At 46.8% G+C, this 27,985-nt stretch overlaps 1 protein-coding gene across 1 annotated transcript; it reads right to left on the minus strand.

Moving 5' to 3' along the window:
- On the minus strand, positions 1-27,876 carry LOC119928649. Its single transcript, XM_038747101.1, has 13 exons — positions 27,791-27,876; positions 27,482-27,619; positions 21,830-22,013; positions 15,481-15,707; positions 14,642-14,816; positions 12,032-12,132; positions 11,360-11,440; positions 10,376-10,504; positions 7,452-7,574; positions 3,774-3,938; positions 760-927; positions 473-633; positions 1-231 (listed from the first exon to the last, which is right to left on the minus strand). The coding sequence occupies exons 1-13, from the start codon at positions 27,849-27,851 to the stop codon at positions 169-171; spliced, it is 1,776 nt and encodes a 591-aa protein (XP_038603029.1). The 5' UTR covers positions 27,852-27,876; the 3' UTR covers positions 1-168.
- Positions 27,877-27,985: the final 109 nt, after the last annotated feature.

Raw genomic sequence — 27,985 nt, forward strand, 5'->3', positions numbered from 1 at the left:
TTGAGCTCAACAGCACAGGGCCCTATCCGTCAGTCATCTACGCCGAGCAGATTTGCAAGAAAATGCACCTCTCGCCAAGTCTTATCTAGTCACTACAATATATTGCACAGTACAGTGGAAAGAGGGCCATCCAATTCCCAGAGTTTTGCTTGGGTAATTCCGACGACATCAAAGGATCGCTCTGGGGAACCAGATTCCGAAAGATGACTTAATGAAGTTGCAAAATTCTTTCTGCAAGGAAAAAGACCATGTAAGCAAACCAATTAATTACCACCGAGGCATGCCCGTGTGCAGAGGGAGGCCGGTAGGTTGGGACGGCCTTGATCCTGCTAGGATAAGCCAGAGCAACCGTCACCTTAAGGCAGAATCACAAATTAGTATGGAAAAAGAAATGATGGTGCACAGGACTTTTTTTTTCCATTGACATTTTTGTCACCAACTCGGGACCTTACTGGAAATCCCGTGATCTTACTGGAAATCCACAGGAACCCTCTTCGTAGCCATGTCCGACACAGTCCTCTCCCCCGTGGAGTGGGGCAGGGTTTGTGCAGTGCCGAGATCGTCTGGTGACTCCGATCCCGCAGGACTCGGGGCAGGGGCTCCAGGGCTCCCAAGGAGACCACATCCCATTAACTGAGACAAGGGGACGAAAACAAAGCATCACAGCTGGGCCTGGGGAAACCAGGCGGAGGCCCAGAGGGCTTCTAGGAACTCCGGGAAGTTTCAGGAGGGTGGGTGGGTGGATGGCCTCTCAAGCACCTGGACAATTTTCAGTTTGGCACTCCTTGGTTTCTTCTTTTACACCGGAGCAGGTCTGGCCCCCGCCGGTGGGAGCGGGGTTATCGCAGAGGCGGATTCGCTTCTGAATTCCGGCACAGGTTTCGGAGCAAGTGGACCAGGGGGACCATTCTGACCAGTGTCCGTTGGCTGGGGAAGCAGAGGCGAGGAGGTTAGTCAGTCCCTGGAGTTGCGGAGAGAGCTTCCCCGTGGGGTTTTCTCGGGCTTCTGCTTTCTAGGACCCGGGTCTCATCAGGGTTTCCAAATGAGCTTCACTTAAGAGGGTTTGTATCCTGTGGGGCTATTCGCAGAAGGCCTGGTTTTGGCACAGAGACTGTGGTGGAAGTGTAGTTCCCTGAAGGGAGGTGGGGTAGCCAAATGGAAAGAGCACCTGTCTGGACATCAGGGGACTTCAGTTCTAGTTCGTAGCTCTCCCAAGAGCCTTACCCCAAGCCTTTCCTCACACCTTCACCTCCCAATCCTTTACCCCAAGCCTCTTCTCACCACCACCCGCCACTCCCTTACCCCAAGTCTCCCCTCAAACCCCCACTCCGTTACCCTCTAGCTTCTCCTAACACCCCTAAACCCCCCACACCATTACCTCAAGCCTCTCCTCCCCCCTCTCCACCCCCCAGACCCACTCCTCACTGCCCCTGGGTGACCTCTGGGCAAATCAGTTAACCTCTCTGGACCTCCCAGTTTCTGTAGAATGGCTATCAAATAATTGTGCTCTCACTCCCTCTTAGACGGTGAATCCTCTCTGTCTTACACGGTGAAACCCTTGGTGGCCAGGGACTATGTCTATAACTCATCCATGGATTACTTTCCCAGCACTTAGCACAAGGCTTTGCACTTAGTACTATCAATCAATCCTTGGTGTTTATTGAACACTTACTTTGTGCAGAGCACAGTACTAAGTACTTGGGAGAGAACAGGGAAGCAGCACAGCCTAGTGGATACAGCACGAGTCTGGGAGTGAGAAGGACCTAGTTTCTAATCCCGCTCCGCCACTTGTCTTCTGTGTGACCCTGGGCAAGTCACTAAACTTCTCTGGGCCTCAGTTACCTCATCTGGAAAATGGGGATTAAGATGGTGAGCCCTACGTGGGACAGGGACTGTGTCCAACCTGATTAACTTGTATTTATCCCAGTGCTTAATACAGTGCCTGGCACATAGAAAGCACTTAACAAGTACAATAATAATAATAATAATGCAGTTGTATTGCCCTGTCCTCAAGGAACTCCCAGTCTAGCAGGATCTGACGATCTTCTCTTGTCACAAAGTAAGCAAACATTTACTAAATTTTGATAGCTGTTATTATTATTATTATTAAATTCATGTTTCTGCTCTGCCGGGAGACTTATTCTTGGCAACATTGACTAACTAGCTATCCTCTTTTCCCCTGAACCATTCTGATTGTGACCAGATAGCGGTTCTCAGAGAGCTGTGAAGGCGGAGGTTTTCAAGCAGGGAACCTAGTGGGTATGGTCATCATGCTGCTGCTGCTGAACGGCTTCTTGCTGCCTCCCAAATGAAGGAACCAAAGCAGCAGAGGAGAACATCTCCTGGCCCTGGCCCTGTGGCTGCCCCTGGAGTGAGACTTCTCTGGCTTCTCCTGGGAGAAGCTGCCCCGCTTCCCTGAGGCATAGACTCTGCCATCTGCCCTCAGCTCCAGGCCGTGGCTGGAGGGGAGAAGAAATGGAGCAGGGAGGACTGGGTTTCGGGGGGTGGAGAGGGGTGAAGAGAGGCTTGAGGTAATGGAGTGGGGGATTGAGGGTGTGAGGAGAGGTTTGAGGTAAGGGAGTGGGGGTGTGAGGAGAAGACTGAGAGTCAGCGAGTCGGGGAGTGAGGGTGTGAGGAGAAGTTTGGGGATAAGGAAGTTGGAAGTGGGAGGTAAGGAGAGGTTTGGGTGTAAGGAAGTGGGGGAAGTGGAAAGAACCCGGGCTTGGGATTCAGAGGTCGTGGGTTCTAATCCCAGCTCTGCCACTTGTCAGCTGTGTGACTTTGGGCAAATCACTTAACTTCTAGACTGTGATCCCACTGTTGGGTAGGGACCATCTCTATATGTTGCCAACTTGTACTTCCCAAGCACTTAGTACAGTGCTCTGCACACAGTAAGCACTCAATAAATACAATTGATTGATTGATTGATTCTCTGTGCCTCAATTCCCTTATCTGTAAAATGGGGATTAAGATTGTGAGCCCCATTATTACCTTGTATCCCCCCCCTTCCCCAGTGCTTAGAACAGTACTTGGCACAGAGTAAGTGCTTAACAAATATCATCATTATCCAGCGCTTCGTACAGTGCTCTGCACATGGTAAACGCTCAATAAATATGATTGAATGAATGGAAAGAGGTTTGGGGGTAAGGGAGTGGGGGCATGAGGCAAGGCTTGGGGGTAACGGTACGGGGAGTGAGGGGATGGGGAGAGATTTGGGAACAGTGTGGGTGACAGAAAAGATGTACAGGTAACAGTTGGAGTGAGGGGGTGAGGAGAGGCAAGGAGGTAGTGTGGCTCAGTAGAAGGAGCGCGGACTTTGGAGTCAGAAGTAATGGGTTCAAATACTGGCTCCGCCAATTGTCAGCTGTGTGACTTTGGGCAAGTCACTTCACTTCTCTGGGCCTCAGTTCCCTCATCTGTAAAATGGGGATTAAGACTGTGAGCCCCCCGTGGGACAACCGGATCACTTTGTAACCTCCCCAGCACTTAGAACAGTGCTTTGCACATAGTAAGCGCTTAATAAATGCCATTATTATAAGTGGGCCAGGAGAGTGTGAGCAGGGGGGCTTGAGGGTAAAATCCAGTGCTTAGAACAGTGCTTTGCACATAGTAAGTGCTTAACAAATACCATCATTATTATTATTAAAATGGTTGGGAAATCAGGTGTGAAGGAGGATAGGTAAGCTTCCAGGGCTCAGAAACATAGAGCCCACCTAGAGAACATTCCTAGCAGAGGGTGAGAAAGACAGGCAAAATCGTAGAGTCCGACTCACTGGGGCAGGGTTTCAGATTGGGGCAGAGCTTCATATCGGCGGAGGGGCCATCGCAACGCGTCCTGCTCTCCGGATGAGTGCACCACCGACTCCTCATCTGGTTCTGGAATCCACAGGTGGCCGAGCAGACAGACCAAGGGGACCAGGGAGACCACATGCTCTTTGCTGGCCCATGAAAGAACAACCCCCACAAAACCATCAGCAAACAGAGACACAACTTCTCCAGGCCCCTTCCTCTACCTGAGAGTCGAACAGTTGAGTGTGCCATGGGAGGCAGTGTGGTCTAGTGGAAAGAGGGGTAACTGGAGTCAGAAGATCCAGGTTTTAATCCCACCTCTGCCCTCGCCTGCTGGGTGACCTTAGGCAAGTCAGTTACCTCTCTGGGTCTCAGTTTCTTCTTCTGTAAAATGGGGATAAGACTCCTAATCTCCCTACTTCAAGTGGTGAGTTTCTGTGTAGGGCAGGGCCAGTAACCAATCTGATTAGCACAGTGTTTGGCACATAGTATGTGCTTGATCAATGAATTACCAGTATTTACTGAGTGCCTACTGGGACTATTCATTCTTTCATTCATTCAATCATATTTATTGAGCGCTTACTGTGTGCAGAGCACTGTACTAAGCACTTGGGAAGTACAAGTTGGCAACATATAGAGACGGTCCCTAGCCAACAGTGGGCTCACAGTCTAGAAGGGGGAGACAGAGAACAAAACAAAACGCAGTAACAAAATAAAATAAATAGAATAAATATGTACAAATAAAATAAATAAATAAATAGAGTAATAAATACATACTTTTAGACTGTGAGCCCACCGTTGGGTAGGGACTGTCTCTATATGTTGCGAACTTGTACTTCCCAAGCGCTTAGTACAGTGCTCTGTACACAGTAAGCGCTCAATAAATATGATTGATGATGATGATGATGATGATGACGTACCCCCATGGGACAACCTGATCACCTTGTAACATCCCCAGCGCTTAGAATAGTGCTTTGCACATAGTAAGCGCTTAACAAATGCCATCATTATTATTACGGGACGCCAGAGAAGTAGGAGAAGAACCAGGAGAAAACTGTGACAGTAAAACCAAGGCTAGTTCATGTTTCCAGTAAAAATGGGAGGTCCACAGTCTCTAAATAACAATAAGGATAATAGTCGTGATATTCATTAAGTACTTACTATGGGTCAAGCACTTTTCTGAGCACTGGGGAAGATACAGGATGATCAGGTCAGACACAGTCCCTGTCCCACACAAGGCTCCTGGTCTAAAACAGGTATTGAATCCCCATTTTACAGATGAGGTAACTGAGGCTCAGAGAAGTTAAGTGACTCACCCAAGGTCACACAGCGGATAAGTGGCGGAGCTGGGATTAGAATCCAGGCCCTCTGAGTCCCTGGGATTAGAACCCAATCTGTTTCCATAGGCCCCCCCGTTCCTCAGCTTCTCCAAAGTAGTTGAGCAGCATGGCTTAGTGGATAGAAGCCCTGGCCTGTGAGTCAGAAGGACCTGGGTTCTAATCCCAGCTCCGCCACATCTGCTGTGTGACCTAGGGCAAGTCATTTAACTTCTCTGTGCCTCACCTGTAAAGTGATGAGTTACTTCATCTGTAAAATGGGGATTAATACTGTAGGCCCCATGCAGAATGTGGACTTCATCCAACCTGATTATCCTGTATCTCCCCCAGCACTCAGTACAGTGCCTGGCACATAGTAAGCACTTAATAAGTACCATCCCAGTTCCTCCAACTATCAGCTGTGTGACTTTGGGCAAGTCCCTTAACCTCTCTGGGCCTCAGTTACCTCAACTGTAAAATGGGGATTAAAACCGTGAGCCCCTCCGTGGGACAACCTGATTACCTTGTAACCTCCCCAGCGCTAAGAACAGATCTTGGCACATACTAAGTGCTTAAGAAATACCATTATTATTATTATTATTATGAAGAAAAAAGAAAGGTGCAGTAGGTAGCCAAGATGCTATGACTACAGCACCTGTATATATGTATATATGTTTGTACATTTTTTTTTACTCTATTTATTTATTTATTTTATTTGTACATATCTATTCTATTTATTTTATTTTGTTAGTATGTTTGGTTTTGTTCTCTGTCTCCCCCTTTTAGACTGTGAGCCCACTGTTGGGTAGGGACTGTCTCTATATGTTGCCAATTTGTACTTCCCAAGCGCTTAGTACGGTGCTCTGCACATAGTAAGCGCTCAATAAATACGATTGATGATGATGATGATGACTAAAAATTCACAGCAACCAGGAGATCTAGGCCAGGCTGCCAGTCTTGATGGCCCTCCATTGCACCTGATTGAATCACTAGGGCCAGTTTGACGACCACCAGGCCGGAAAATGGTGGACAAAGCTGACTTGGCTTGTTCTGTCACCTATTTGTTCTGCTTTGCTGTCTGTCTCCCTCTTCTAGACTGTGAGCCGGTTGTTGGGTAGGGACTGCTTCTATCTGTTGCCGAATTATACTTTCCAAGCGCTTAGTACAGTGCTCTGCACACAGTAAGCGCTCAATAAATATGAATGAATGAATGAATGAATGAATGAATGAATGAATGAGTGAGGTGAGACTGGCTCCCTCCTGGCCAGTCAAGGAACAAGCTTCAAGGCCTTCAGAGCCCATAAGCTGTAGTAACCGCCCCTGGTGTTCATTAAGTATCTGCTAAGCACTTACTATGTGCCAAGCACTGTTCTAAGCACTGGGGTAGATAAAAGGTAATCAGGTTGTCCCACGTGGGACTCAGAGTCTTCATCCCCATTTTACAGATGAGGTAACTGAGGCACAGAGAAGTGAAGTGACTTGCCCACGGTCACACAGCAGACAAGTGGCAGAGCCGGGATTGGAACTCACGTCCTTTGACTCCCAAGCCGATACCCTTTCCACTAAGCCACGCTGCTTCTCTGGCGGGGGGGCAGGACCAAGGAGAGGATAGGGTCAGGGTGACTCTCTTCCTCGACTTTATGGGGTTACTGCAATATCTCCTCCTCCTCCCCCTCCCCATCCCCCCCGCCTTACCTCCTTCCCCTCCCCACAGCACCTGTATATATGTTTGTACGTATTTATTACTCTATTTATTTATTTTACTTGTACATATTTATTCTATTTATTTTATTTTGTTAATATGTTTTGTTATCTGTCTTCCCCTTCTAGACTGTGAGCCCGCTGTTGGGTAGGGACTGTCTCTATATGTTGCCAACTTGGACTTCCCAAGCGCTTAGTCCAGTGCTCTGCACACAGTAAGCGCTCAATAAATACGATTGAATGAATGAATGAGGCCCCCAGTGCTTAGAACAGTGCTTGGCACATAGTAAGAGCTTAACAAATACCAACATTACTATTAGTAGTAGTAGAAGGAGAATGGGGCTGGGCATCAGGAGATCTGGGTTCTAGCCTCAGCTCAGCCACTGACAGGGCCTGGTGTGGGAAGTCACTTAACGTCTCGCTGCTTCAGTTTCCTCTTCTGCAAAATGGGGATTAAATAAATACTTGTTCTCCTGCCTACTTAGACTGTGAGCTCCAGGCAAGGCAGGGACTGTGTCCCACCTGATTATTTTATATTTACCTCAGGGCTTAGTACAGTGCTTGGCACCAAGTAAGCACTTAGCAAATACTACAATTATTCTTATTATTGTGGTTGTTTGTTGTTATAAGCTTTGTTTTGTTTACCTTTGCACTGAATTCCATCACCACTAAAGCCTCTCTGGCATATGCAGACATAAGAACCAAGAGTATTTAGGCAAGAGGCATCTTGGCTACAATTGTGAGTACCTTTCTTGCACTCATCTTGATCTAGGGATGAGAAAAAAAAATGTCCAAATTATTGACATTTCATTTACAGAAACAGTTCAGTTTGAAACCCCATGTTCTACTCCTTCTTCCCTCCCCCCAAGCCCCACAATATTTATCTTAGGGGGAAAGAACCTGATTTTTTTTAATGACATACCTAGTTTTACCATTCAAGAGTGGCTTCTAACCCTTATTTGTGTATATTCTTCCTCAGCACTTAGGTCCACATATATATTCAATTGTTTAGTCAGTTCTTTATTCAGATATATCATCTTGATACATTCTACTACTCTCTGTGTTCTTCCTAGCCTATCCTCAGCACTCAGGAACATATATATGTTTAATTATTTGTAGATTGAGTCATTTCAGGGAGTGGGAAAGACTGGGGGTTTCCTAGCTAGATTGTGAAACAGAGACCATGTTTAATCCCCACCTGCATATTCTCCTCCAATACTTAGTGCAGTGCTCGGCACACAGTAAATGCTTAATAAATACTATTATTCAATTGTATTTATTGAGCCCTTACTGTGTGCCGAGCACTGTACCACGGGCTTGGCAGAGTACAATATAACAAAAAATGGACACATTCCTTGCCCACAATGAGCTCACTGAATAGAGGGGGAGACAGACATTAATATAAATAAAGAAATAAATTACAGATATATACATATGCGCTGTGGGGTTGGGAAGGAGAATGAATGAAGGGAGCAAGTCAGGGCAGTGCAGAAGGGAGTGGGAGAAGAGGGGAGGAGGGCTTAGTCAGGGAAGGCTTCTTGGAGGAGATGGGACGTCAATAAGACCTGGAAGAGGGGGAGAGCAAATATCCGTCTGATATGAGGATGGAGGACATTCCAGGCTAGAGGCAGGACATGGGTGAGGGGTCATTGGCGAGATAGACGAGATGGAGGTACAGTGAAGAACCAAGTGTGTGGACTGGGTTGTAATAGGAGAGTAGTGAGGTGAGGAGGAGGGGGCAAGGTGATTGAATGGCTTAAAGCCAATGGTGAGGAGTTTTTGTTTGATGTGGAGATGGATGGGCAACCGCTGGAGTTTCTTGAGGAGTGGGGAAACACGGTCTGAATGTTTTTGAAGGAAAATGATCTGGGTAGCAGAGTATGGACTGGAGTCGAGGAAGACAGGAGGCAGGGAGAGGTCAGCAAGGACACTGATACAATAATCAAGGTGGGATAGGTTAAGTGCTTGCATTAGTGTGGTAGCAATTTGGATGGAGAGGAAGGGATGGATTTTATTACTACTGCTTCCTATGTAACAGACCACCACTCTCTCCACCTTCAAATCCCTCCTAAAATCACATCCCCACCAAGAGGCCTTCCCTGACTTAGCCCTCATTTTCCCACCTTATTTTCCCTCCTTTCTGTGTCACCTCCAGGCTTGGATCTGTCTCCCTTAAGCATTTTAAGCATTAAGCATCCCTTAAGCATTCCCTGAAGCATGAGAAGCAGCGTGGCTCAGTGGAAAGAGCACGGGCTTGGGAGTCAGAGGTCATAGGTTCAAATTCCAGCTCGGCCAATTGTCAGCTGTGTGACTTTGGGCAAGTCACTTCACTTCTCTGGGCCTCAGTTACCTCATCTGTAAAATGGAGATTAAGACTGTGAGCCCCCCGTGGGACAATCTGATCACGTCATAACCTCCCCAGTGCTTAGAACAGTGCTTTGCACATAGTAAGCGCTTAATAAATGCCATCGTTATTATTACTATTTTCATATTTACCTCACCACAGCCCCACAGCACTTTATGGACATAACTTTCCACTCTCCCATTTCCCCTCCCTGTAACTTATTTTAATGTCCATTTCCCCCTCTAGACTGTAAACTCCTGGTGGGCCAGGATCATGTCTACCTACTCTATTGTATTGTACTCTCCCAGGTGCTTAGTACAGTGCTCTGCACACAGTAAGTGATCAATAAATTCTATCGATCATCTGGGAGCATTCTTCCAACAATCAGTATCTGCCTGAAACATAGCGTGGTGGAAAAAACTGTAGTGCCCATGGCATTGGACAAGGCATGCATAAAATAGCCCAACTTATCCGGGACATGGGACTTGGCAAAATGCAACCCCTGGGTTATCGGAGAACTGAATGTATCTCTATTTCGAGCGCTGTGTTTTAAAGAAAGCTTTGTGCTCTTTTTCAGTAAGACTGGTGATTGCACTGAGTCGCTTCTTCCATGTTTCCCCTCCCCTCAAGAACCTCCAGGGGTGGCCCATCCACCTCCGCATCAAATAGAAACTCCTCATTGTTGACTTTAAAGCACGCTATCCCCTTACTCCCTCCCACCTCACCTTGCTACTATACAGCCCGAACACTTGGCTCCTCTAATGCTAACCTTCTCACTCTATCTCAATCTCATCCATCTTGCTGCTGACTTCTCACCCACGTCCTGCCTCTGGCCTGGAAGGCCCTCCCTCCTCGTATTTGACAGACAATTGTTCCCCCCCCCTCTTTTAAGTGTTATTGAAGGCACATCTCCTCCAAGAGGTCTTGCCTAAGTCCTCTTTTCGTCTTCTTTAACTCCCTTCTACGTCGCCCTGACTTGCTCCCCACTTCCCTGCCCCAAAGCACTTTATGGCCATATCTGAAATTTATTTATTTATGTTAATATATGTCTCCCCCTCTAGACTGTAAGCTCAGTTGTGGGTAGGGAATGTGTCTGTTTATTGTTATATTGTACTCTCCCAAGCACCTAGAAGAGTTCTCTGCACACAATAAGTGTTCAGTAGGTACAACTGACTGGCTGACTAGGAACACTTTCTCCCCACTCCAGGGACCTGTCAATCCATACCTAGGCAGCGGTACAGCCCATTGCCTTCAAATCCTTGTGGACAGTGGCAAAGATATGATCCATTGGTATTGGTACACCCTGCTTCAGGCAGACACTTCTTGGGCATTCCTTCTTTGCACTCGTCAATATCTGTCCATGGACATAAGCAGGGAGATTAAAGTCGGACAATAACCAGGCCACCACTGATGACTGCACTGAGCTGTATCTATCTTTATTACACACCTCAGCAGCAAAGAGCTGCCCCAGGACCCAGAACTCTACTGAACATCTGTTGAATGAGTATTAGGTCCAGGGGGCTACTTAAAAGTGGGATAAGTCTCACCACTGGACTCACATGTTCTAAATGAATGAGGAAAGTGGGGGGGAGAGAGAGAGAGAGAGAGGGAGGGAGTGGGAGGGAGAGAGCAGGGCAGAGAGAGGGCAGAGGCACAGAGGGAGAGGAAGTGGAAGGGAGTGGGAGGGAAAGCAGGAGAATGGGAGAGATACAGTGGGAGGGAGAGCAGGAGAGAGAGTAGGAAGAGCAGGAAGGTGGGAAAGAGGCAGTGGGAGGGAGAACAAGAGAGAGAGTGGGAGAGATGAGGGGGAGGGAGAGAAAGTCGGAGAAAGAGTGGGAGAGATTGAGGAGGAGGGAGAGTAGGAGAGGTAGTGGGAGAGAGACAGTGGGAGGGAGAGCCAGAGAGAGAGTGCGGGAGAAAGAGGGAGAGGGAGAGCAGGAGAGAGAGTGGGAGAGTGAGAGGGAGAGTGGGTAAAAGAGAGCCGAAGAGAGAGAGTGGGAAAGGGAGACCTGAAGAGAGAGCTCGAAGGAGAGCATTAGAGAGAGTAATGGAGAGGAGGAAAAGTGTGGAGAAAAATGAGGGAGGCAGAATAAGGGAGACCGAAATGTTGGGGCCACTGGGGTTCTGTGAATGAGGAAGTAAACTGCTGCCCCACTTCCTCTTTAGTCACTAATCAGCATCATCAACTCTAAGAAGTATCTGTAGTTACCAACGCATTGTTGTCCTTCTGCCTTGAATCCACTGATACATTGCATTTCAGCCTCAGTTCCCATTTGCGACTCATTGGTTCCTCAAATGACAAAAATAATAATGATGTTACTCATTAAGCACTCACTATGTGCCGAGTGCCAATGCTCAACACATACTAAAGGCTTGACGAATACCATAATAATAATAAATACCATAATAATATCCAAAATGGCAGATCTTAGGTTGAAAGGCTCCTTCTCTCTTACATGTGATCAGACCCCACTCAAGAAGATTCATTCATGCATTCAATCGTATTTATTGAGCACTTACTATGTGCAAAGCACTGTACTAAGTGCTTGGAAAGTACAATTGGGCAACAGAGACAATCCCTACCCAACAACGAGCTCACAGTCTAGAAGGGGGGAGACAGGCAACAAAACAAAACAAGTAGATAGGGATCAATAGCGTCAATATAAATAAATAGAATTATAGATATATACACATCATTAATAAAACCAATAGAATAATAAATATGTACATATATACACAAGTGCTGTGGGGCAGGGAGAGGGGTAGAGCAGAGGGAGGGAGTAGGGGTGATGGGGACGGGAGGAGGAGCAGAGGAAAAGGGGGCTCAGTCCAGGAGAGAAAGAAGAGCCAGATGTCATGTCAGAAAAGAAATATTTTATACCGTTCTTGATGGAAAACAGTCTCTGTGCCACCAGCACCCGGCTAGGGATGCCAGGGACAAAATTGTACACAAGGGCTCGGATGTGTCCAAAATCCTGGCTCCTGAGAAAGAAAGAGACAATGGAAAATGAATGTCCTCTACATGTCCAGGGGTCCTCAGGGACCAGACAGACCACTCCGATCCCTAAGCTTCTCCCAACCCCCCCAATCCCCTCTGTCTTTCCAGCCCTCGTAAAATCGCCTCCCCCAGGAAACCTTCCTTAGTCAATCTCCCCTCCTTTCCCACAAGCCATCCCATCAGTCAGCTGACCAGCTGGGGCTTCAGCAGCTTGCTGACTATTCACTTCTATAATTTATTTATGTTTGTGTCTGTGTCTGTCTCCCCATCTAGAATGTAAGCCCGTTGTGAGCAGGGATTGTCTCTCTTTATTGCTGTATTGTACTTTCCAAGTGCTTAGTACAGTGCTTTGCACACTGTAAGTGCTCAATAAATACAATTGAATGAATGAATGAATGAATGAATGAATGAATGAATGACTATAAGCTCTTTGTAGTCAGGAAACATATCTACCAACTCTGCTGTACTGGACTCCAACTTGTACTTCCCAAGCGCTTAGTACAGTGTTCTGCACACAGTAAGTGCTCAATAAATACAATTGAATGAATGAATGACTCTCCCAAGCACTTAGTACAGCTCTGCATACAGTAAGCGCTCAATAAATGCCACTGACTGACAGATTGTCTTTAATTTTCCGCTCTCATTCTCTGCACATGAGAAGCACCGTGGCTTAGTGGAAAGAGCATGGATTTGGGAGTCAGAGGACATGAGTTCTAATCCCGCCTCGACCACTTGTCTGCTGTGTGACCTTGGGCGAGCCACTTAGCTTCTCTGTGCCTCAGTTACCTCATCCGTAAAATGGGGTTAAGACTGTAAGACTGATTACCTTGTATCATCCCCAGCGCTTAGAACAGAGCTTGGCACATAGTAAGCGCTCAACAAATACCATAATTATTATTATTCTTAACTGTGGTGCATCTATCACTCAGTTGACTACTATGTTCCCAGTTAGGCTGTAGGAAGCTTCTCAAAGGCAGCTCTGGATTTTGAGGATGATGTCACTATGGCCTCAGGAATCTACCTCTGATTCCTTAACCTCCTGACTCCGGGATCCTTCTCCCATCTCTGCTAGAAAGTGGGTTTCCTCCATGTATTTGGCTAGAATGCTTTAGGGGAGTTCAGGAACATTTTCCCGATATCAGGCATCCACAGTGTGCTGTCAGGAGTAACACCTGTCATATTGGACATGGGTGAGGACTATAGCCTGATTTTTCCTTAACATCTTTTTTTTCCAAATGGTATTTGTTAAGCATTTACTTTGTGACAAGCATTGGGGTAGATACAAGCTAATCAGCTTGGAAACAATCCATGTCCCATAAGAGGCGCACAGTCTTAATCCCCATTTTGCAGATGAGGAAACTGAGGCCCAGAGAAGTGAAGTGACTTGTCCAAGGTCACAAAGCAGACAAACGGCAGAGCAGGGATTAGAACCCAGATCCTCTGACTCCTAGGCCTGTGCTCTTTCCAATAGGCCACATTACTTGTAACTGGGTCCTTCGAGAAGCAGCGTGGCTCAGTGGAAAGAGCACGGGCTTTGGAGTCGGAGGTCAAGGGCTCAAATCCCGGCTCCGCCACTTGTCAGCCGTGTGACTTTGGGCAAGTCACTTCACTTCTCTGGGACTCAGTTACCTCATCTGTAAAATGGGAATTAAGACTGTGAGCCCCACGTGGGACAACGTGATCACCTTGTATCTTCCACAGCGCTTAGAACAGTGCTTTGCACATAGTAAGCGCTTAATAAATGCCATTATTATTATTATTATTATTTGAGAACAAAACCTCTAGGTGAAAGGAGAACCGAATGTATCTTTCTCTTACACGATTAGCAGATTTCATCCCCAAAACATCGGCCTGCATTCTCCAAGCAGGCGGCAATCATGCTTCCAATGAACCCTGCGCCCACTGCTGCCTCTGGATCAGAGCCCTGAGCATGGGTATAACCGCCCCTTCCCATCCAACCTCACGTCATCATCATCAATCGTATTTATTGAGCGCTTACTATGTGCAGAGCACTGTACTAAGCGCTTGGGAAGTACAAATTGGCAACATATAGAGACAGTCCCTACCCAACAGTGGGCTCACAGTCTCCTACCCAGAGAGAAGCTCCCTGTTGGAAGAGTCTCCCTGAATTTCCTTGCAGCGTTCCCTCCAATACAGAAGCAGCCTGGCCTCTTGGAAAAAGCACTGGCCTGGGACTGAGTAAGACCTGGGTTCCAATCCTGGATTGTCCGTTGCGTGACCTAGGGCAAGTCACTTGACTTCTCTGTGCCTCAGTTACCTCGTCTGTAAAATGGTGATTAAGACTGTGAGCCCTATTTGGGACAGGGACTGTGTGTAACCTGATTACCCCAGGGCTTAATGCAGTGCCTGGCATATAATAAGTGCTGAACAAATACCATTTAAAAAACAACCAACAGAAGTTACGGTTACAGATGGTTGGAATGGGCAACAGAAAGACTCCTGGCAGAAAAGGCGACGACAGGGCAGCCCTACATGTTTCCACGGATCGCGATGTCCTCCAATCCATTGGGCAACACGTAATCCATGGGTCTGAGAAGGGACAAACCCGAGGGCTCTTTGGCCCACTTGATAAAACTGGCAGGAGGCACAGAGAGGTAGTCGGACAGATGGATGGTCACGGAGTCTCTTCCCAGCTTCACAGAAACTCCTAGAGAAGGAGAAGAAAGAAGAGCCCAAATTGTCGTGTGTTCTAATAATAATAACAACAATAATAATGGCATTTATTTAGCACTTACCAAGTGTCAAGCACTGCTGTAAGCACAGGGGTAGATAGAAGCTAACCAGGTTGGGCACAGTCCCTGTCCCACATGGGGCTCACGGTCTTAATCTCCATTTTACAGATGAGGGAACTGAGGCCCAGGGAATAATAATAATAATAATGCTATTTGTTAAGCACTTACTAGGTGCCAAGCACTGTTCTAAGCGCTGGGGTAAATACAAGGTCATCAGGTTGTCCCACATGGGGCTCACACTTTTAATCCCCATTTTACAGAGGAGGTAACTGAGGCACTGAGAAGTTAAGTGACTTGCCCAAGGTCACACAGCCGACAAGTGGCAGAGGGGGGATTAGAACCCACATCCTTTGACTCCCTGACTTACCCAAGGTCTCACAGCAGACAAGTGGGGGAGTCAGGATTAGAACCCAGGTCCTTCTAACTTCCAGGCCTGTGCTCTCTCCACTAGGCCATGTTCTAAAGTTTGCCAGTTCACCTCTGACCCGCATCCTCCTTTTTCCACCTTGAGGCTCTCAGGAGTTGTACACTGACAGGGTTTTATCCTTTTACACAACAGCCCCGCGTTCCGCCGCTTACCTATCGGGACACTTTCCAGGATAAAGAAGAATCTCCTGAGAGAGGGATTGAAAATATCGAAGTCTGAGAAGCGATAGGGCTCTGTTTCCACCACTTTCCTGTTGCCCAGACTGGGTTCCACCTCGACCCAGAACAAATTGGGGTAGAAATCATCTTCGTTTATAGAGTTGAGGGTCAGGTACAAGCGATAGTTCGCTCTGGAGGAAAGCTGCAGTCTCTTTCGATAACTGCAACAGAAGCAGATATGTGGGGCTTTATCAGAACACAACTGTAGAATGTTTAAAATAGTAGTATTCAGTCAATCATATTTACTGAGCATTTACTGTGCGCAGAGCACTGTTCTAAGTGCTTGGGAGAGTACAATGTAGCACTATAACAGACATGTTCCCTGCCCACGTAGCATTGGCTGAACATCCACTGGATCCAGGGCCCTATACTAAGCCCTTGGTAAGTACAAAATAAAATGAAGTGTCCCCACCCTACATAGAGCTTATACTCTAAGGAAGATAGTCGTAATAACATTTGTAAAGAGAAATATCAAAATAAACCATTGGATGGACAATTGAATAAGCACACATATTTACGTTCTGTATGGAAAAGTTACCTCATCTGTAAAATGGGGATTAAGACTGTGAGCCCTGCGAGGGACAACCTGATCGCCTTGTATACCTCCCAGCGCTTAGAACAGTGCTTTGCACATAGTAAGCGCTTAATAAATGCCATTAAAAAAAAAAACCCATGTGCTAGGTCGAGACAGCTGATGAGTTTTATGCAACTTGGGGTGCTGGGAGTTAAATCAGGGAAAGTTTGCTGGAGGAGGTGAGATTTCAGGAAAACTTTGAATATGGGGAGAGATTTGTGGATCTGTCAGATTTAGGGAGGGACATCTCAACTTTGAGCTTCACAGTTAGGGAAGAAGGGCCAGTGCCCTGTTTTTGGCCAGCTGTATCGTTCTCGGCAAAGCCGTTTATCTGAAATCCTTCCCATAAACTAAGATAAAAATAATTATGGTATTTCTTAAGTGTTTGCTATATGCCAGGCACTGTAATAAGTACCGGGGTACCTACAAGATAATCAGATTGGATACAATCCCTGTCCCACATGGGACTCGCAGCCTGAGTGGGAGGGAGAACAGGTATTGAATCCTTATTTATCAGGCGAAGAAACCGAGGCACAGAGAAGTTAAGTGATCTGCCCAAGGTCACGCGGCAGACAAGCAGAGGAGCCAAGATTAGAACTCAGATCCCCTGACTCCCAGGACCGTGCTGCTCTTTTCACTAGGCTGTGCTGCTTCCCGCAGTTTCCCTAATCTTTTTTGGATCTTCTATCTGGTCCAAGAGACATAGCTTCCACAGCTAAAATAATCATATTCAAGCATCTCATATACATATAAGGGAATTTAAACTAAACATCTTTGACATCCATTTTCTCCCCAAAAATGTTTGCATCCAAGAAGTGTCCCAGAGTAAAGGAGCAATAGTAATGGTACTTGTTGAATGCATGGCTTCTGTTGGGCACTGTCCTAGGAGCTACTCCGAATACAAAATAATTACAGTTAAATGTGGCTGCTGTCAATCAATTAATCAATCGATCGATCAATCAATCAGTTGTATGTCTCTGAATTGTACTTTCCAAGTGCTTAGTACAGTGCTCTACACACAGTAAGCACTCAATAAATACTATTGAATGAATTAATTTATTGGATGATTACTGTGTGCAGGGCATTGTTCTCAAATCTTGGGAGAGTATAACACAACAATATAGCAGACATATTTCCTGCCCACAACAAGCTCACAGTCTAGAAGAGGAGACAGACATTAATATAAATAAATAAATTAATACATTATGGATATGTACATAAGTGCTGTGCTGTCCCAAAGGGATTCAAAAATCTAGGTGGAGGCCAGACACAGAATAATAATAATGATAATAATAATAATAGTATTTGTTAAGCACTTACTATGTGTAAAGCACTGTTATAAGTGCTGGGTGGGATACAAGGTGATCAGGTTGTCCCACGTGGGGCTCACAGTCTTATCCCCATTTTACAGATGAGATAACTGAGGCATAGAGAAGTTATTCAAAGTCACACAGCTGACAAGTGGTGGAGCTAGGATTAGAACCCATGACCTCTGACTCCCAAGCCCGGGCTCTTTCCACTGAGCCACACTGCCCCTCATAAAGCACTCAGAAGGTGGATTGGAAATATTCTATAGAACTTCTTTCTTCAAAATCTCACAAGACTTTCAGTCAGAAAGATCACTGATTGATTGCATGATTAATCATTGCAATCCACTAGTCTGTGAGCTCCCTGAGGGCACAGATCACGTCTACCAAGTATGTTATATTTTCCTCCCCTAAACACTTGTATTTTGCCACAAAAATACAAATCGTCAACTCTATGTTGTGTCCAGTGACAATGTATGGATCCCGAAAGCTGGACAGTAAAAAAACAGGATAGAAAGAACATCGATTCTTTAGAAATGTGGTGTTGGAGAGGGCTTTTACAAATACAGTGGACTGCCTGAAAAACAAATAAACGGATTTTGGAGCAAATTAAACTAAAGTGGCCTTTGGAAGGCCAAATGATTCGACTTAGACTAGCATATTTTGGCTACAATCATCAGGAGGACTAATCCTCTGAAGAAGACACTAAGCTGGGGAAAGTCCAGGAAAAATGTGGAAGAGGCAGACTGTCAGCTAGATGGATAGAGACCATAACGGTGATAATGGAAGAACCATTAGAAAGGTTGTGGATTATGGCAGAGGACAGGACGTTCTGGAGAAAGTATATCCATGGAGTCGCTATGAATCAGAAGCGACTAGATGGCACTTAATAATAAACAGTACAGTATTCTGCACACAGTATGTGCTCAATAAATACCACAGATGGACGGATTGATCATTTTTTTACATCTGACTCTGGCAACCCACAGGAAATATAAACTAACCCAATGGCATCTAGTGCCTTCTAGCGACCCCCACATTGTGTTTAACCTAAAGGCCGTAAAGAAATTGGTTTCTAGACCTCATTAACTGGAAAATATTCTTCCTGATTTCAGAAGTTACCGAGTCCAGAAGGGAGCTGTGGAACTGTCTTCTCCGGAATTCTAAACTAAGCTAGAGAACTCCACCTCTCAAGATGGAGTATGGACAAGCGTGAGCCTGCTCAGAGCAAAAACGAAAGAAACCTTTAGACTTCAGTCTGTAAGTTCCTTGTGGGCAGGGAGCCTGTAGTAGTAATAGTATTTATTAAGCTCTTACTGGGTTCAGAGCCCTCTGGAACAGTGCTTGTGGCTCTGTGGAAAGAGCCTGGGCTTTGGAGTCAGAGGTCATGGGTTCAAATCCCAGCTCTGCCAACTGTCAGCTGTGTGACTTTGGGCAAGTCGCTTAACTTCTCTGTGCCTCAGTTACCTCATCTTTAAAATGGGGATTAAGACTGTGAGCCCCGCGTGGGACAACCTGATCAGCGTGTATCCTTTCCAGTGCTTAGAACAGTGCTTGGCACATAGTAAGCGCTTAACCAACTTGTACTTCCCAAGCGCTTCGTACAGTGCTCTGCACACAGTAAGCACTCAATAAATGTGATTGAATGATTGAATGAATGAACAAATGCCATCATTATTATTACTAAGTACTGGGAGAGAATACACAGTGGAGAATTAGATGCAGCTCTGTCCCGCAGGGGGCTCATGGTCTAACATTATAAAGAGGGACAGGAGACGTAAGGAATGGTGAAATAATAAATGGCTTAAACAAAAGACAAGGACAGATACACAAAATAAAATGATAATCAGCGGGGTGCTGGGGCTAGAGGAGCAGATTTTCAGGCTACCCTTGGCCCCAAGTTCAGGGCCCAACCCAGCAACCACTACAGCAGCCTCTAGCCTTCCCAAGGCTTTTTTGAGGCCTCGTGCTGCAGGTGCCGTTCTCTTTCCCGTTGGGGTGGTGGGAGGCAGGATGAGATGGAGTCTCCTCGTTGGGGCAGAGGAGGAGAGCCAGTGCCAGCTCCCAGGGAGCATGGCTGGCTGGCCCATGAGGGGCCAAGCCTAAAGCAAATGGTGTCAGCTCATAGCCCTTCACCCAGTGGGCATAGAGCATGTTGCTAACTAGGGCCCGCGGTGGCAGGAAGAAAGGCGACAGATAGTGATTGCTTCATTGGGTCTCTGTGGAGGAGAGGAGGGGAAGGGAAATTGAGGCACTGATAGGGGTGGCACAGGACCAAACTCACTAAGTGACCTGGGATTAAAGTCTGAGAGTCCCAACTTCCCCTCTGGCAGGCTGGGGACGGTTTGGCCCGTGCGTGGCCTCAGCTTTGGGGGTACGGGCGACTTTGCCTGACTCTGTTCATCCAGGGAGTCAAGCGGGATGGGCAGGGGCTCAGCTTCCTGTCTTTCCCAGGGTTAGGGGGCCAGCCGTTCTGCTTGGGGGCATCTGCCCTGACCAGGGGGGTTTGGGGAGGGGCAGGGGACATAACCAGCTTCCTCACTCCCTCTGTCCACTGTCATAATCATAATAATAATGTTGGTTTTAGACTGTGAGCCCACTGTTGGGTAGGGACTGTCTCTATGTGTTGCCAACTTGTACTTCCCAAGCGCTTAGTACAGTGCTCTGCACACAGTAAGCGCTCAATAAATATGATTGATTGATTGATTGGTATTTATTAAGCACTTACTATGTGCCAAGCACTGTTCTAAGCACTGGGGTAGATACAAGGTAATCAGGGTGTCCTACTTGGGGCTCACAGTCTTCATCTCCATTTTACAGATGAGGTAACTGAGGCCCAGAGAAGTTGTGACTTGCCCAAGGTCACACAGCTGACAAGTGGCAGAGGAGGGATTAGAACCCATGACCTCTGACTCCCAAGCCCGTGCTCTTTCCACTAAGTCACGCTGCTTACCGGTGGCCATGAGTCTCTTCTAAAGGACTCAGGGGGCCTAGCTGGCTGGGAGTGGGGTGAGAAGGAGTGGGGCTACTGGCTCCTGGGGCTGGGTTGCCTTCACCCCACGCCCCACAACAGACTTCAAGTTTGCAGGGAAGGAAGGGATGCTTTAGGTTCATTCATTCATTCAATTGTATTTATTGAGCGCTTACTGTGTGCAGAGCACTGTACTAAGCACCTGGGAAGTACAAGTTGGCAACATATAGAGACGGTCCCTACCCAACAACAGGGTCACAGTCTAGAAGGGGGAGACCTACAACAAAACAAAACATGTGGACAGGTGTCAAGTCATCAGAAAAGATCCCTCATATCTACCAACTCTGTTATAGTGTGCGCTCCCAAGCACTTAATACAGTGCTCTGCACACAGTAAGTGTTCAAGAAATACCATTGTTTGATTGATTGTTTGATTTAACAAGCTACAGACATCTACAGTGAGAGCATCTTCCTGGAGTGCTGGAATTTTGAGTTCTTCCCCCCTGGAAGAAAGAAACATTTGCACGTTCCTAAGCTGTGCAGTTTGTTTTTTCTTTCGGTACCTGGATATGAAAAAACATATGCAGGGACCTCACAAGGGACTGAAGCTCCTCGGGGGCAGGGAACATGTCTACCAACTCTGTTAGAGTGTACCCTCCCAAGCGCTTATTACGGTACTCTGCACACAGTAAGTGCTCAAGAAATACCATTGTTTGATTGATTGTTTGATTTAACAAGTTATAGACATCTACAGTGAGAGCATCTTCCTGCAGTGCTGGAATTTTGAGTTCTTCCCCCTGGAAGAAAAAAACATTTGCACATTCCTAAGCTGTGCAGGTTGTTTTTTCTTTTGGTACCTGGATATGAAAAAACATATGCAGGGACCTCACAAGGGACTGAAGCTCCTTGGGGGCAGGGAACATGTCTACCAACTCTGTTAGAGTGTACCCTCCCAAGTGCTTAGTGCAGTGCTCTGCACACAGTGTGTTTAATAAATACCATAGATTGATTGATTGATTGATTCGCTGCCTGCCTACTAACCCACTGCACTCTATGCCCCGACAGAAACCTGAATGTCAGGGACCAGAAAGTGCAAGTGGAGCTGCTGAAATCAATATCTTCTCAGTTCCCTTCTTGACTCTCTTCAGTCCAGTTTCCACCCTCTTCCCTCCTCTGAGCCTGCTCTCTCCAAGATCACCAAGAACCTCCTCCTTACCCAATCATATAACAGACTTTTTACTCAAACCCTAATCCTCCTTCACAGCTTTAAAGACCGTGGACCTCTCCGGACATTATTATTATTATTATTATTATTAGTAGTAGTAGTAGTAGTAGTAGTAGTAGTAGTAGTAGTAGTAGTAGTAGTAGTAGTCTATAGGATGTTTGCATCACCAGACACACTCTTCATTTGACTGTAGGGTAGTCAACTTACCTAGGAAAATGGGGGCCCTGGGATGAGTATAATTTGTACCAGTGGATCTCTTGTGAGTCATAGAATCCAAAGATGTTTGCTCTAAAAGTGACATTCTTTCCGAGCAATGCTTGGATGAGGCAAACCTGTTCCCCAACTTCATCACAGGCCGATGTATTGAATGCGGTAACACTGACTTCATTGTCTTGAAATAGAGAAACGAAAGCCATTCGTCACCGTCATAGTCATTCCCGTAGCCATCACCATCACCCACCCCAATATCAACAGGATGTGCAGGGCGCCTAGTGTGAATGGAGCACTCTCAAGTCACTTCTCTTAAAGTGCAGGAATTATTAAATTCCTGACAATCCCGCTTGAAAGAAAACTTTTTCTTACCATCATCAGCATCAACATCATCCATGGTATTTGTTGAGTGCTTTCGGTGTGCAGAGCACTGTACTAAATAGTTAGCAGAGTATACCGTGACAGTTCCCTTTCCATAATTAGCTTATAGTTTAGAGAGGGAAGTGGACATTAATATACATAAATAGTTTATAATGTATTATTTTTAGAGAAGCAGTATGGCCTAGTCTATAGAGCACGAATGAATGAATGAATGGTCCCAGGTCTGCCACTTGTCTGCTGTGTGACCTTGGGAAAGTCTTTTCACTTCTCGGTGCCTCAGTTATCTCATCTATAAAATGGGAATTAAGATTGTGAGTGGACTTTGACTATGCCCAACCGGATTATCTATCCTAGTATCTAGAATCTATCCTAGTGCTTAGAACGGTGCCTGGCACATAGTAAGCACTAAATAAATACCATTAAAAAAAGATAAGTGCTGTGGGGCAAATATCAAATGCCCATAAGTCACAGATCCAAGTGCAGAGACAATGCAGAAGGGAGAGGGAGCTGGGGAAAGAGGGAGATTGGAGTCATTGGGGAAGGCCCCTAGGCCTGTCTTATCATACACACTCCTGGACCCAATCTATATGCATGCACCTAACTGGTTCTTCCTACCTGCTTTCTCTCTAGTTAGACCCACAGTGGCAGAAGAATATTCTCTGATTCCCTAACAGTGTCCTATCCCGGCTCCGCTGCTTGTCACCTGTGTGACTTTGTGAAAGTCACTTAACTTTTCTGTGCCTCAGTTCCCTCATCTGTAAAATGGGAATTGAAACTGTGAGCCCCAAGTGGGACAACCTGATCACCTTGTATCCTCCCCAGCACTTAGAACAGTGCTTTGCACATAGTAAGTGCTTAACAAATACTATTATTATTATTATTATTGTTATTATTATTATTATTATTATCCCAAATGGGCCACAGAAGTAGAAAACATGATCCCTGGCTTTGAGGAACCTTATAGTCTCATAGAGGAGGCAAGCAGACGTAAATTGATGCATTCATTCATTCATTCATTCAATCGTATATATTGAGTGCTTACTGTGTGCAAAGCACTGTACTAAGCACTTGGAAAACACAATTCGGCAACAGATACAGTCCCTACCCAACAATGGGCTCACAGTCTTGAATGGAGAGACAGACAACAAAACAAAATAAGTAGACAGGTGTCAATTCCATCAAAATAGATAAATAGAATTATAGATTTATACACCTCATTAATAAAATAGAGTAAAAACTATGTACAGATATATACAAGTGTTATAGGGAGGGGAAGGAGGTAGGGTAGAGAGAAGGAGTGGGGGCAATGGGGAGGGGAGGAGGAGTAGAGGAAAAGGGGGGCTCAGTCTGGGAAGGCCTCCTGGAGGAGGAGAGCTCTCAGTAGGGCTTTGAAGGAAGGAAGAGAGCTAGCTTGTCAGATGTGTGGAGGGAGGGCATTCCAGGACAGAGATGAGATGTGGGCCAGGGGTCGACGGCGGGACAGATGAGAAAGAGGCACAGTGAGGAGATTAGCGGCAGAGGAGCGGAGTGTGTTGGCTGGGCTGTAGAAAGAGCGAAGGGAGGTGAGATAAGAGGGGGAAAGACGATGGAGAGCTTTGAAACCAATAGTGAGGAGTTTTTCCTTCATGCGAAGGTTGATAGGCAACCACTGGAGATTTTTGAGGAGGGAAGTGACATGCCCAGAGCGTTTCTGTGCAAAGATAATCTGGGCAGCAGAGTGAAGTATAGACTGAAGCGGGGAGAGGCAGGAGGATGGGAGATCAGAAAGGAAGCTGATGCGGTAATCCAGTCAGGATAGTATGAGAGATTGAACCAACAAGGTAGCGGTTTGGATGGAGGGGAAAGGGCGGATCTTGGCGATGTTGTGAAGGTGAGACCGGCAGGTTTTGGGTGACAGATTGGATGTGTGGGATGAATGAGAGAGCAGAGTCAAGGATGCCACCAAGGTTGTGGGCTTGTGAGACAGGAAGGATGGCAGTGTCATCTAGAGTGACGGGAAAGTCAGGGAAAGGACAGAGTTTGGGAGGAAAGATAAGGAGCTCAGTCTTGGACTTGTTGAGTTTTAGATGGCGGGCAGACACCCAGATGGAGATGTCCTGAAGGCAGGAGAAGATACAAGCCTGGAGGGAGGGAGAAAGAACAGGAGAGAAGATATAGATTTGGGTGTCATCAGCGTAGAGATGATAGTTGAAGCAGTGGGAGCAAATAAGTTCACCAAGGGGGTGAGTATAGATGTGTGTACCACAGGTAAGAGAAAAAAAAGGTGGATTGAAACGGTGAACAAGTGAGTCAATGAAACAATAATGATGAAGCAAATGAGAGAGAATACGAGTAGGCCAGAGGATGGTGTGCTTGGGGAAAGGTGGGGAAAGTTGTCTGGGATGTACAGATTATGGAGAAGCAATATGGTCTAGTGGAAAGAGCAAGGGCATGGGAGTCAGAGGACCTGGATTCTAATTCCAGCTCTGCCATATGTCTGCTGTGTGTCTTTGGGCAAGTCATTTGACTTCTCTGGGCCTCAATTACCTCATCTGTAAAATGGGGATTAAGACTGTGAGGTCTCTGTGGGACAGGGACCGTGTCCAACCCGATTATCTTGTATCTACCACAGTGCTTAGTACAGTGTCTGGCACTTAGAGATAGTTTAGCAAATACCATTAAAAATATGTATCTTTGATATCCCACCATTTGGTGAGCTTGGTTCTTGTGTCAGCTGGGTGGGTGCGCTCTGAAGGTTGATGCTGTCTAGTTCTCTAACGGGTCCAGTTGGTGACAGAGGCCAGGCCACTGCCAGTTGTGGGGGGGGGGGGGGGCATGAAGAGTTAGAGTTAATCAATCTATCAATCAATCATATTTATTGAGCACTTACTGTGTGCAGAGCCCTGTACTAAGCACTTGGGAGAGTATAATCCAAAGGAGTTGCTAGACATGCTCCCTGCCCCCAGTCTAGTTTACAGTCTAGAGGTGCTCGGGTCTTGGCCTTCTCTGTCCCAGACTGTAGGCTAAAAGGTTCTAGGTTGAGGTGGTTTTTGTTCCTCCATGATTCAGCAGCTCCAACACCAAAAAAACTAAAAATCAGACCCTGGGGAAGGTCTCCCTGGGTCAGTCCCAAGGTCACTCAGTCCAGGACTCTGTCTCTCCAACAGAGGCCCCAGGAATCTAGGAGGAACCATAATAATGATAATAATTATGGTATTTGTTAAGCACTTACTATGTGACAAGCATTGTTCTAAGCGCTAGTGTAGATACAAGGTAATCAGGTTGGACACAGTCCTTGCTCTGCAAGGGGCTCCCAGTCTTAATCCCCAATTTACAGATGAGGTAAGGGAAGCACAAAGAAATTAAGTGAATTGTCCAAGGTTGGACATATTCAATCCATCTGTAAATCCTGTAGGTTCCAACTTAACGACATCGCTAAAATCCACCCTTTCCTCTTCATCCAAACTGCTACCATGTTAAGACAATCACTCATCCTATCCCGCCTTGATTACTGCATCAACCTCTCCACCTCCTGTCTCTCCCCACTTCAGCCCATACTTAACTCTGCTGCCCAGACCGTTTTTCTACAAAAACGTTCAGGACGTCACCTCGCTCCTCAAGAAACTCCAGGGGTTGACCATCCACCTCTGCATCAAACAAAAACTCCTCACCATTGGCTTTAAAGCAGTCCACCCCCTTGCCCCCTCCTACCTCATCTCCCTTCTCTGCTTCTACACCCCAACCCACACACATCACTCCTCTAGTCCTAGCCTTCTCACTGGGCCTCCATCTCACTTATCTCACCACCAAACCTTGGCCCAAGCTCTGCCTCTGGCCTGGAAGCTCCTCCCTCCTCGTATCCATCAGATAATTACTCCCCCCATTCCCTTCAAAGTCTTCTTGAAGGCTCTCTCCAGGAGGCCTTCCCAGACTAAGCCCCACCTTTCCTCATCTCCCACTCCCTTCTGCATCATCCTGACTGTTCCCTTTGCTCTTCCCCCTTTCCGGACCCAGCGCTTATGTACATATCTATAATATGTACATATTATATTGGAGAAGCAGCGTGGCTTAGTGGAAAGAGCACGGGCTTGGGAGTCAGATGATGTGGGTTCTAATATCGCCTCTGCCACATGTCTGCTGTGAGACCTTGGGCAAGTCACTTAACTTCTCTGGGCCTCAGTTACCTCATCTGTAAAATAAGAATTAAAAGTGTGAGCCCCACATAGGACAACCTGATTGCCCTATGTCTACCCCAGTGCTTAGCACAGTGCTTGGCACATAGTAAGCACTTAACAAATACCATAATTATAATTATTATTATTTTATTTATTTGTATTCATGTCTGTCTCCTCCTCTCTAGACCGTAGGGTCGTTGTGGGCAGAGAATGTTTCTGTTTATTGTTGTATTGTACTCTCCCAAGCTGTTAGTACACAGCTCTGCATACAGTTAGTGCTCAATATGTAGGATGGAATGAATGAATGAATACAGCAGCTAAGTGGTGGAAGCGAAATTAGAACCCATGATCAGGTCCTGATCGTCCTCCTGGGCCTACACTTAGAACAGTGCTTGGCACATAGTAAGTGTTAAACAAATACCATCATTTTGGCGCTTAGAACAGGGCTTGGCACATAGTAAGCACTTAACAAATACCATCATTATTATAGTCAGGGATGGACCAGCCCACGCTAACGGTTTCCTCTCCGTCCCTGACCGCCACCCCCCCCCACCCCCCGATGTGACCCAGTGTGGACCACCCAAACAGAGAGAGAGAGAGGGAGAGAATGCTTTCAATCCCCAAATCAAAGTCATTGGTCAACTTGCCTCGTGCCTTGTTCTCACCTGTCCCGCCGTCGACCCCCGGCCCATGTCATCCCCCTGGCCTGGAATGCCCTCCCTCTGCCCATCTGCCAAGTTAGCTCTCTTCCTCCCTTCAAGGCCCTACTGAGAGCTCACCTCCTCCAGGAGGCCCTCCCACACTGAGCCCCCTCCTTCCTCTCCCCCTCCCCCCCATCCCCCCCGCCTTACCTCCTTCCCATCCCCACAGCACCTGTATATATGTCTATACGTTTGTACGGATTTATTACTCTATTTATTTTACTTGTACATATTTATTCTATTTCTTTTATTCTGTTAATGTGTTTGGTTTTGTTGTCTGTCTCCCCCTTCTAAACTGTGAGCCCACTGTTGGGTAGGGACCGTCTCTGTATGTTGCCAACTTGGACTTCCCAAGCCCTTAGTCCAGTGCTCTGCACACCGTAAGCGCTCAATAAATACGATGGAGTACTTGCCTTGGCAGGGGGCTAGTCCTTTGTCACCGAAACCCGGCAAGCACTTGCAGTAGAAATTGGCCATGTCCTCATTCAGCTGGCAAACGGCTTTGGGGTGGCACAGGATGCCCCTGGAGACACATTCTTGCTTATAGGGATCTACAAAGACAGGAGCCTCTTTAGCCACCAGCCTTCTTCCTTCCCACCTGTCTCCGGACGCCGGTCCATCCCTCCCTTCTCCCCCTCGTCTCCCAGACGGGTGTCCGTCCCTTCCAGCCGTGCCCTCTCTCCGCTGCCCCCCTCCTCCGGCAAGCCCTCCGTGGGGCTCACCCCAAGGGGCGGCGGCGGCGGCCAGCAGCCAGGCCAGGAGGAGGGTGCCCTGCCCTGGCATCAACGGTCTGCTTTGCGTTCAAACGGCTCCAAAGTTCGCCCGGGGGGGGGGGGGAGGGGGAAGGGGGGCAAGGGGGAGGGGCCGGACTGGCATCCGCTGAGCCATAATAATAATAACTATAATAGTATTTGTTA

This window comes from Tachyglossus aculeatus, chromosome 5 (genome assembly GCF_015852505.1).
Source record: "Tachyglossus aculeatus isolate mTacAcu1 chromosome 5, mTacAcu1.pri, whole genome shotgun sequence".
NCBI classification, from domain to species: domain Eukaryota; kingdom Metazoa; phylum Chordata; class Mammalia; order Monotremata; family Tachyglossidae; genus Tachyglossus; species Tachyglossus aculeatus.